At 47.5% G+C, this 11,367-nt stretch overlaps 1 protein-coding gene across 1 annotated transcript in view; it reads left to right on the top strand.

The window, feature by feature from the left end:
• Adamts17 (ADAM metallopeptidase with thrombospondin type 1 motif 17) overlaps window positions 1-11,367 on the top strand; it is a 300,342-nt gene that overhangs the window by 285,449 nt on the left and 3,526 nt on the right. The window contains exon 22 of the mRNA XM_057756616.1: window positions 10,877-11,054. Within this exon, the coding sequence (XP_057612599.1) occupies window positions 10,877-11,054 (178 nt within the window). The remainder of the gene's footprint in view (window positions 1-10,876; window positions 11,055-11,367) is intronic.

The following is an 11,367-nucleotide window of genomic DNA, read 5'->3' as shown; positions in this document are numbered from 1 at the left end:
TTCCAGAGGTCCTGAGTTCAATTCCCAGCAACCACATGGTGGCTCACAGCCATCTGTAATGAGATCTGGTGCCCTCTTCTGGCTAGCAAACATACAGACAGAAAGAACACTGTATACATAATAAATAAATAAATCTTTAAAAAAAAAAAAAGTCTTTAAAGTCAGTAACAACAGCATGGTAGTTCTGAACTTTCTTTTTTGGTTGAAACCTGATTATGAGTCTACCTGTCCTCAGCAGGAAGCCTATTAGCTCCAGGGAGATGCAAGGTCTGCCTGACTTTTGCACTTGAAACCAAGTATGGATTGGTACCTGGGACAGGTAACTGAGCCTCCGTTTTGAGGTATTTTTTTATTCAAAAGACTTGGGTAAGGCTAGGTTTTACTAGAGTGAAAAGGAACTATGGACCTTGTAGCTTCCAAATCAATTAAAATGGCAAAGACTTACCCAGTAATCTGAACAGTTAACCTGGACTCCTGTGTGGATGTGTTGAGGCCAAGGTCCCTGGGCAGCATCAGTCTTTGGCTGCCAGGCCCAGAAGATCTGAGAGATTTTTCTGTAGAGGAGGAACTTGGGGGCCTGACCTACCTTGGCAAGGCAAAGGGGCACAGTTGACCCTCCAGTGCCCAGCCAGTTCACAGTTTGTGCAGGCTCCTGGGGGTGGCTGAGGTGAAGGGAAGTTCTCTGCTCAGTGACAGGTATTGCCACATTTGGAGCAGACTCCAGGTAAAATCCACTGGTACCCTGTCTTCTCTGCAGGTAGCCTCAGCTGCTGCCAGAAGCTGGTATTTCTGTCTTGAGAAGCCTTTTCTATCTTTTCCTGCCTCTCCCTCCCATTAAACACCTTAAATGCCATATTCAAATCTCTCTGAGGGTTTGAGGGCTGTCAACTGGCCTCTTAAGTTCTTTAATATGCCTGATTTTGAATATCATTTACATTAAGCAAGCTTTAAGTTTACTTTAAACTTGTTTTTAGTTACTTGCCTCAGGCTTAACTTTAATAGCATATACAGAAGTCTGTATAATGGGGGATATAAATTGGTCTTTCTCTCCAAGCATGTCCCTCTAAATAAATTACATAAATACTTAGCATAACTACAAACATAGTTCTGAGTACATTAAAGAATTTGATCACTTATAAGGTGACTAGCCATTAACTTTTATGTTTTAAGAATCTTTAGCAGTTTATAATGATTTCCTAATTTTATACCTGTTACATTTGTGTCTTAGAATTTATGAATTTTGAATAAACAACCTTTAATATCAAATATCAAAGTAAACCTTAAACCATAAATACATTCCATGGAGATACTGGGAACATCATTTTCTTGATTCTTTTATAATGTACTTTTTACAGAATAACCATTTTTATGATTCAGTTTTTTCAAATAGCTAAAGATTAACAATATTAGGAAAGACAAGAATGGTTAGACACATATTTTTAAGTCAGTTTCTGTTAATCTAAATAGACCATTATAACCTTAGGAATATATAAACCTTATCAAAAATATCGTAGAGGTGTGATGTAACTATATTTAGCCATCAGTAACTCCTATTGGAAATGGCTTACCTCCTAGCTGTTCTCAAAAACAAAATGTCTTTTCACTGGGTTTTTCTGCTTTGTTTTCTTTCTCCCTGTCACAGAGTCAGGTGGCTATCCTGGCCCAGAACAAAGACTTTGGCAACAACATGCTTGGATCTAAAGTGGGCATCTCCAAGGCCAGCTTTTTAGTAGACTAAAACAGCATGAGATGACTTTTCCAATATTATTCGTACACAACAGACATTTGAATCTCTGTAAGACTGAACCCATTGATCAGATGGAGGCCTGAGAGCAGAGAGCAAAGACAGCTTAGAGAAAGCGAGAGGGGAGAACAAACAAGGCTTAGAGATGAGAGTTTCTGGATCATTTGCTTGTGCATGACAGAAGTTGTCACAATCTGCGAGAATTTGGAAATTGAATGTGTCATTTCCTGGCCACTGAGACTGTCAAGCTTGTATGGGGGCCAAGCCATATTTTCAGTAAAATTAAGACAATGAGACTTAATAATAGCTCAGTCCAAGGAGGGGAAAAGATTAAAGAAGGCAGGGGAGAGGAGTCCAATAGTCTAAGCTTGAATGAGAAGAGCCCATGGTTACCTAGAAGAAGGGAATGGTCCTTGAAGAAAAGGTGGCAATAAAGAATTCATAGGACCAAAGCAAATAGGAGGTAGACTCCATAAGTAGGAGTCCCGCCAGAAGGAGGATCCCAAAAGCAAAGGACCAAAGGCACAGGGAGGGAGACATTGTAAGGGGTGAATGCCATAGAACAGTGTTGAAATCCCTGAGGCTATCCCCAGAGGATCGAGATTTGTCAGTGAGTTGCCCAGGATCTCAGTGGAGAGGCATCCCTTACCATGTTATGGGTGCCCAGGAGTGCATGGCAGGCTCCCATGAGCAAGAAACAGAGCACAGGCAGCTGTGAGAGGACACCCACCCCAGTAGGCAGGAAGAAACAGGGAAAGCAGGTGGAGAAGAGAAGCAGCTGAAGTGGTAGGCTCTACCATTTAGACGGAATATGGTAAGTGACAGAAGCCAGCATAGGCAAACGATACACTCCCAGGAGGGTCAAATAGCAGTTTGTTTCAGTTAGGAGGAACCAGGACTAGGGAAGGGGGGCAGGCTGTACCTCCCAGGTGTCGGTACTAAATGTAACAAGGGCACAGTGAAACTACCAAACAAGCCCACTCCCTAGGTAGAAAGAAAGGTTTGTTGAGGAGTCAAAACCACCAGGCTATGTCTTAGGGACAGAGAGAACAGCAGAAGGTGAGGAAAGCCTTCCCAGTTTTGAGGACATCAGAACATCCTAGGACCTAGAGTAGTGACTTTGATCTATTACAGGTTTGCTTGAGTTAACAGGGAACTAGGTCTAGAGGTCCTGTTGTCAGACGCAGTTGCAGGGTGGTGGTGGCAGGGGGATGGCTTTTCCTGACAAAGAGAAACCTGCTTCACAAGGTTTTTGAGGAATGCTGTTAAAGTGGTAACCTTTCTGTTTACCCAGCCAGAGTTCAACCTGAGTTTGAACCCAGACTGTCATTTAGGACATTGTCAACTGCGCTGCCATTGGGGATCCACTTTGAACCTAATACTCGATATCTGTACAACATTGTTGGGAGTAACTGGAGCCTTCAATGCTCAGAGCCTTGGAGAACTGAGCAAGGATCTCTTTCTAGCATCCTGACTCCAACAAGCAGCCAACCCTTTGCTAGAGTCATGTACAAGGAACACAGTCATATTCCCCTCCCTGCCATTGGTACTGCCATTGCTCTGACCTGCTCTGTCTACCTCTGAGGACACAACAGAACTTTCCAATAATTCATTGCACCCCATTAAATGCAGAGCCTATGTTCAGCCTGGAGGTGTTGGACACTTAAACCAGGACAAGGGTCGGTTCTTTAGTATGACTGCGAATCTAAAGTTGAAATGTTTCCTAGTCAAGATTACACATGTCCATCAACCACTGAAATGGTGAGACTTTCCCCACGAGAAATGAATTGCTGCAAAGGGATTAGAATGATGGTGTTTTAAAAGGAGAGAGGGAGAGGGAGAAAGGGGGAGGGAGGACAGGTGGGCTAAGAGAGGAGCCAAGAAGTCAGGAGCAAGCTGGGAGACCAAGAGATCAGAATAGCCAAAATGGCAGGGTTAAATAGGAGCTGGGGGAAGGGGCCCAGTGCAGTCCCTGGGCTGGAGAGTTTAGGGTAGGGGTGGAATATGCTAGGGTGATTCTCTAATAGGTAGAACTGAGGGAGGGCAGTGACCAGAGTCCACTTTGATATGTTAAATAGGCACCTAGGTTAGCCGTTTGTCCTGAGTCTGAGATCTAACTAACACAGGTGAAATCTGATGTCTCTCCTACCAAAAAATGACAATTGATCTCCTGGTAGTAGTTAAGAACCCTTAGAAGGAGCTGGCCTGACTTACAGGGCCTCTAAAACGCCCCAAGGGAGCCTTCTTCACCAGTCTGCAAGTAGCCTGGGCTCCTCCTGTCTGTGGGATGGAAATGGCAGCACAGAAAGTACAGCGTGCAGAACGTATCTCTGAGCAGTGTCTTTGTTAGGGTTTCTAGTACTTCAATGAAACAGTATGACCAAAAAGCAAGTCGGGGAGGAAAGGGTTTATCCGGCTCAGGCTTGCATAGCACAGTTCACCATCCAAGGAAGCCAGGACAAGAATTCATGCAGGGTGGGGACCTGGAGGCAGGAGCTAATGCAGACCATGGAGGGATGCTGCTTACTGGCTTGCTTCCCATGGCTTGCTCAGCTTTCTATAGAACCCAGGACCACCAGCCCAGGGATGGGAGCACCCACCGTGGACCGAGCCCACCCCTACCAATCACTAAAGAAAATGCCTTACATCCAGATCTCATGGAGACATTTTTTTCAAGTAGAGCTTCCTCTTTTCTGATAACTCTCGTTTGTGTCAAGTTGACATAAGACTAGCCAGCACAAGCAGTGAGCTAAGGAGGAAGAAGGAAAGCCCATGCCATCATGGTCACACAAGCGCTGTGGTCAGGATGCTCCCATGAAGCTGTTGGACACTTTGCTGTGCTCTTGACAGGGTGATGAGGGCTGGAGTGCCATGGTCTTAAAAAAGAGCCAACCATGTCATGTGAAGGGTGTTCTTCTGCCCGGTGCCACTTCAGAGCCTCTGCTTGCATGTGGTGCCATCACCACTGGCTGTGGGCCTCTCGCCACATTACTGTGACTCTCAGCCAGCCCTGCCTAAGCTGCTGATTGGCAGCGGATGGCATGCTCACCCACTGAGATGCAAATGGCAAACTGCTCCATGTGCTTCCTGGGCCTCCTGGCCAGCACAAGGGTCTGCTAAGCCTTAAGAGCAGTGTGAAGTCAGTACCATGTAACCCTGAGAGCCCCAGATGAGGTGCTGGTGGGAGGTCATACTCATTTGGGTGGAATCCATGATAAAGAGCATCCATTCGCGTGACCCCCATTTGATTCTCACAACCCTCTGTCCCAGTCTTCTATATGAGGAAATAGAGGTTCACGTTAGTTCTTAGCCTGTCTGCAGCTTTTCCTGGCAAACCATGGCTCGGCACTACCAGGATGGAGAGGAAAGTGATGATGAGAATCTTCTGCCCTCAAGGGAGGGACTGAGAGCCACCCTTGCAGACTCCACCATGCCAATCCTCTGAGGATGCCCAGCCTATTAGAGAAAGGCCGCTTGTTCATCCCGGCTGCCCAGAACCAAAATAATCACACAGAAACTATATTATTTAAATCACTGCTTGGCCCATTTGCTCTAGCTTCTTATTGGCCAACTCTTACATCTTAATTTAACCCATCTCCATTAATCTGTATATCACCACATGGCAGTGGCTTACCTGGTAAAGTTCTGGCATCTGTCTCCGGCGGGGCTACATGGCTTCTCTCTTTGCCTCCTTTCTCCCAGCATTCAGTTTAGTTTTCCCCGCCTATCTAAGTTCTGCCCTCTCAACAGGCCAAGGCAGTTTCTTTATTCACCAATGGTATTCACAGCTTACAGAGGGAACTCCCACATCACCAGCCCTTGCAGACAGATCATCAGTGGGTGCCATGCTCTCTGGCTCTCTGGCTATAAAGACCAACCTGAATCAGGGCTGTGAGGTTGCAAATTCAGAGGAAGGAGAGGCTCTGAGCACCAAGCCAAGACTGCATGAAAGGCTTTGAGAGCAGAAGGGGGAAGGAGTGTGTGCATGCGCATGTTTGAGTCAAACTTTTTCTTCCATGTCAGAGTTAGCAAGGACATTGTGGAGGTTTTCTTTATTGTCCAGACCAGCTCTTTCAGATTTCAACAGCTGCCCAGGTTTGTTCTGTTTCTGCCAAGTCTGGAGGGAAAACTGTCAGGAAAGCCTTTGAGGAACTAATGACATTTCACCAGCCAGGTACCTTTTGACCAACAGAACTTCTCCGCATCTCCTATCCAGAAACTACCAGAGGCAGGCTGGCTTTCAGATTCCCTCAAGAGGCTAGGAGTGGTTTCCTGCTGCCCTGGGAGCTCCTTCCTGTCTCAGTCTACCTAGTCCCAGTACAGGCAAGGTAGCCTTATCTGAACTCCTCTACCCCCAAAAAACAAGTTCTCATAGGATACCTTTTCTCTCACAGGATTCTTATAACATATTTTTATAATTAAATCCTGAAAACATCCCATTAGAATTTAGTGTTTACATTTTCTTACAGCTTAGAACAGACAATTCCTTCTTGCCAGGAGGGTGTCTTAGGGCAGAGCCTCTGGGCAGCAATGGGGAGGAGGGGGCTGGCTCCTCCTTCTGGGGGTGGTCAAGACTCAAGTCTGGAATCATAAGGCTCAAGGCTCACACTTGCTATGAAAGGTGCACCTGGTCTCCTACAGATGATCAGCCACTGTGCTCCAAGCACCACACTGACCATGTGACTGTTAGCATGAGAACTAGACTATCGGTAAGCCCAGGACACAGTAACAGGCAGATCCTGCTCATAATGGCTATTATAATTACTGTTATTTGAGAGATGCCAGGCAATAGTACTGATGCACAGTGTCACAAGGGCCCCGACAACCGGTTTCCTCCTGTTTGCCTAAACTTCTCCAACCAGGGAACAATCTCTTTTTCCTAGTCACTTGGTAATTTGCTTTTAAAAGCATATGAGAAAATCCAAGTTTAATCTCTGTTTTTGTACTTCCTGAGTCTACATCCTGACTGGTTTTAGTGTAGGTGGGGCGTTGTTAGTTTCTTGGTTGCTTGTTTATTTTTTGTTTTGTTTTTGTGCTGCTGTGAATGAAGCTGTAAACCAGGGTCTCTCTTCCGGCACCTAAGGAAGTGCTCAACCACTGAACCACATACAATCTTTATTTCACACTGTTTTTCCCCCAGGGCACCTCTGCCTCAGGTGTCTTTGATTTTGATTCTCCCTTCTTGCTCAAGCAAAGGGTGCTGGGGCTGCATGGTCACCAGGCAGAATACAAAAGGTTTTATAGGTATTTGCTCCCAAAAGGACAGGGAGGAAAGTGTCTTTTACTTAGCCTGACATAAGCTTTCCTTCATGAATTTATGGCGGGTTTACTTCTGTCTGGGTTAACTGAGTCTTAGGGAGCCACAGTAAATGCTGATGGACCAAGCCACTTTACAGAAGGGGTGGGAGCAGCCATGGGAGAGCTTCAGACAAGACCAGATCTGTTTGTATAGATGTGTTTGCTTAGGCTGTAAAAGCCTGAAGAATGGCTTCCCAGCAAGGCTCCGGGGCAGAATCCGATGCTATCAGGAGACACTGTCAACTCCTCACTGTTTAATTAGGGCTGGGGCCTCAGGGGAGGCCACAGAATGGAATTCACAGTATGCCTCTGTTCTCTGTAACTCGAGCCTGGGGTCCCAGAAAGGTGCCACGCAAAAACGGTGCCTTCTCGCCAATTGTGCTCCTGGAGATCTGGCTGCCAGATCAACCCTGAGCTAGATTCTAGTGACAGTGTAGCAGCCTGCTGGAACTAAAGAAGAGAGCCACCTCCTGGTGTGCCTCCTGCAGCCTCCTGCTTTATCCTCAGTCACACCTTTGCTGTTAATAGTGATAACTCTTCCCATGTTTATTGAGGCCCGTAATTTCCCAGACTTCCGCAGGGTGCCGACAGGCTCACCTCCCACCAGCCACTCCCTAATATGATAAACTCAACCCAACGACCTTTCCAACAAGACTGTGTGCTGTGTGTCTCGGGCTAGGGGCAGGCTCAAACCAAAACACAGCCAGTGCAGAAGGATCATCAGTGGGAATTCTCCGCTCTTATTTCCCAAGAAGCCCTTAGTATGGGATACTAAGGCCCACATACCATAGCAGGCCTATGAGGTCAGAGGAAACTTAGGGAGGAACTTAGTTCTCTCCTTGTACTTAACCAGAGCACCTTGACCTGCTGAGCCATCCCGCTGGCCCCAATTATTTAAACTTGTGTGTTAGGCATCTGGATTTAGACATAGCCCTTTCCTTTTTCTACAAGTTTTAAATTGAGCCTTATGAACTCACCACTGAATGATATAGTTCTGTCCATCACGATGGGATGTTGGTGTTATCGGCTTCATCATCTCCTGAGACACCCACGCTTTTTAGCAGGGCCACTGAGAAGCCTCTGAGTGGGATGCTCCCTCGGGGCCTCACGGCATAAACCTTCGTGTAGATTTTCATTGACTGGCGTGGCTTGACGTTTCCTCACCTGATGGGATGGTCCCAAGTCAGTGTGACATTGCATTGATAATGGCTTTGTACCAGATAGTGTGGCTTTGCTCTTCCTTGGTGTGACTGCTCTGACAATATCACTGACCTTTCTGTCACTGACCTCATTCAAGTGGACTCGGTAGGTGGACTCGGTAGGTCTTTATACATTTTGTGCCGCCCCCCTACCCCCTTTGTAACTATGAAATCCTGTCTCTAGAAGTCAGTAGCTAAAATTTTTGCCTTCATTTTTTTAACCTCTGGGCCATCTTCCGTAAGACCCATAACGAACCATGGTTGAGGTTATTCAGATGAGTGGCGTTTTCCCAAACGCTACTTCGGCTACAAAATATTTGAAAGCATGCCTCGCTGCCCATGAGCTCAGAGCAGTTTTGTTCTTTACAAAAACATGAAGCATTTATTTGAATGGGAGCTGTGGCTGCTTCCTCCGTCCGAGCCCACCTGTCAGCTCTGCATAAACCCGGCAGACGGGTCTGCAGCTGGATGTCATTCCAGCTTAACCATGCTTAGCTGCGTAGAAATACATGATGGCTTCGTGGGAGGAGTTCTCTGCACTTCTCCAGCGTACAGAAATGCGGGTTAAGTAGGGGCTTTCAATCCCAGATAGCCACTGCAACCACCTGACGATCTTAAAAACAAAGAGTGATGTCCCTGGCCTTCCCTGATGTACTTCTTTGTGGGGGTTGAGACATCAGGATTTTTTTATTTCAAAGCTCACCAGGTTACTTCTGCAGCCAGTTCTAGCTTCCTAAAAGACACCCCTAAAATTCACATTGCTTTAGCATGTTTGAGGGCTCCCTATGAGTGGGAACTTCCTTGTATCAGCAGCCCTCAGACATCTATGAACCCTGATATGGACTCTTGAGGTTAAGGTTGGCACCTAGAAATCTGCATTGGCAATGCCGGCTGAATTCTCTGGGTGGCGGGAAGCCCCTGGTGGGTGTATCTGGGACACAGACCTGGGCACGAAGCCAGGCTTAGGGACAGCCTTGCACGTCAGAGAGTCTGAGCTGGTTGGAACATGCTGAGGGGCCCCTGGTGGGGAGCTGCCTTCTTTTGTGATTGAAGACTGGTGATCTTTCCAAACGGCATGCCCTTGAATGTTTACACTCCACAGCATGATCCTGCTTGTTAGACAGGAAGGCAAAGTCCCTACTCCCAGAAATCTCTCTGAAAGGGAGTTGGCAATGACTCCCTGGGCAACATGGTACACTAGCGCCTCCACTGGGCCTGTGACCACTCCCCATCACCTCCCAGGAAGGCCCTCCTCCTATTCCAGATGGGACTCAAGGAAACAGGGCTAAGAATAGCACCTGGCTTTCTCTGCGCACGCCGCATTTTAAGGACAGTCCTTTTCTCTCCCTACCTGGACGCTGTTATTAACTCCATCTGGGCTGTTGTGCAGTCTGGGCTATATTACAGTTTTGCAGAGTGTCCTCAGGACCCCATAAATCGGGGAGGGGTGCTCTAGGGACACCAGCTGAACAAGGTGTACACGTGGCTGTGGGTCTCTACTTGGGAGGAAACCAACTTAGTGGAGAAATGACTTATGGGGGCCTGGGAAGAGTAAAAACAGGGAGCCAAATCCGGGGAGAGGACTAAGCTACCCTGAGAGACAGTCTGGAGCCACTTGGCATGGGAGGGACTCAGAAAAGCACCATTAGGGAAACTAGCCCTTGAAAACATGGGATGCACGTTCCCAAACTTCGAGGGCCAAAGGCACCATCCACGGATGCCTCGTGCAGTCAGCAGATGCTGCAGTCATGGGTCACTGACAGTCCTTCTCTAAGGAGGATTGTGCTCGAGTCAGAGAGAATGTTGTGGGGATGGGGAGATATGGCTGAGGACACACATTATCATTATAATTTGTCGTTATCAAGTGTCTCATCTTGCTCAGACTTCTGTGCTGTGTTTTTAAAGACTGGTCGAGCAGTTGTGTTCATGCCAGGGTCGCCAAAACATGGGACCGATGTCCCCTGGTCTGCAGGGCACCATCTTATCATCCTCACTTGATGGCTAGAACATTCTAGTCTTCTTCTTCTTATAAAGGCACTAATCTCATCCTGGGCACCTTGCCCTCATTACCTCCTGATGATCACCTCTGTATCAGTGACATTGCGGTGACAAAATACCAGACAAAATCAATTTCTATTTAAGGTTTTCAGTACAGTCCTTCATGGTGGGAAAGGCAGGCGCTTAAGGTAGCTGGTTACATTGCTCCCACAGTCAAGAAGTGGTAAGTCTGATTGCTGGTGCTCAACACATTCAGTCCAGGACCTGTCAGCCCATGGCAACGTGCCACTCACACTGAGGGTGGTTCTTCACATTTCAGCCCAATGTAGTCATTATTACCAAAAAGGGATGCCCAAAGAGTTGTTTCCATGGTGATTCTGAATCTCATCAAGTCAGCAGTCAAGATGAACCATTGACTGCCCAATGCCTCAAGGGCCTGTCCCAGCCTCTGGGGGCCAAGGATTCGGTGTATGCTTCTGTGAGACATAGCATGCCATCTTGCAGCATGCTTCTAGCAGGCAATGAGCATCCTTGACTTGCAGACATTGTAGGCACTTGGGAATGGCATGCCCAGGAGCGGCTTTATGGGAGGGATATCTCGTAGACCCTTAGCTCAGGCTATCCCTGTCTCTGGCAGTGCTCATCCACGTGCGGGAAAGGGCTCCAGTCCCGTGTGGTACAATGCATGCACAAGGTGACTGGACGCCATGGCAGTGAGTGCCCCACTCTGTCCAAGCCAGCAGCCTACAGACAGTGCCACCAAGAGGTCTGCAATGACAAGATTAATGTGAACACCATCACCTCCCCTCGCCTTGGTGAGTACCTCCCCTGACCCTGGCTTCTGGGTGCCACTGTCCCCCTGTTGTAAGCCAGAAAGCCACCTTCTTTGAGCACTAGAGGCGCCAGTATTTGCTCGGGCTGAAGAAGGTTCAGAGGTGTTTGTCTATCCCCCCCAGTCCTTGGGGCATCCTTCTCACTCTTCTGCCAAGGCAGGATAGCCTCAACCCTGACCCCCTTCTCTGTGGGGAGTGAAAGCCATACTTCCTTCTGGAAACAGTCACTAGGATAAATGTCCGGGTCCTCTGTGCCATGACAGAGCTGCACATAGACGGGCTGGAGAGGTGACAG

This window comes from Chionomys nivalis, chromosome 23 (genome assembly GCF_950005125.1).
Source record: "Chionomys nivalis chromosome 23, mChiNiv1.1, whole genome shotgun sequence".
NCBI lineage: Eukaryota > Metazoa > Chordata > Mammalia > Rodentia > Cricetidae > Chionomys > Chionomys nivalis.
This window is presented reverse-complemented; position numbering and strand designations above follow the sequence as displayed.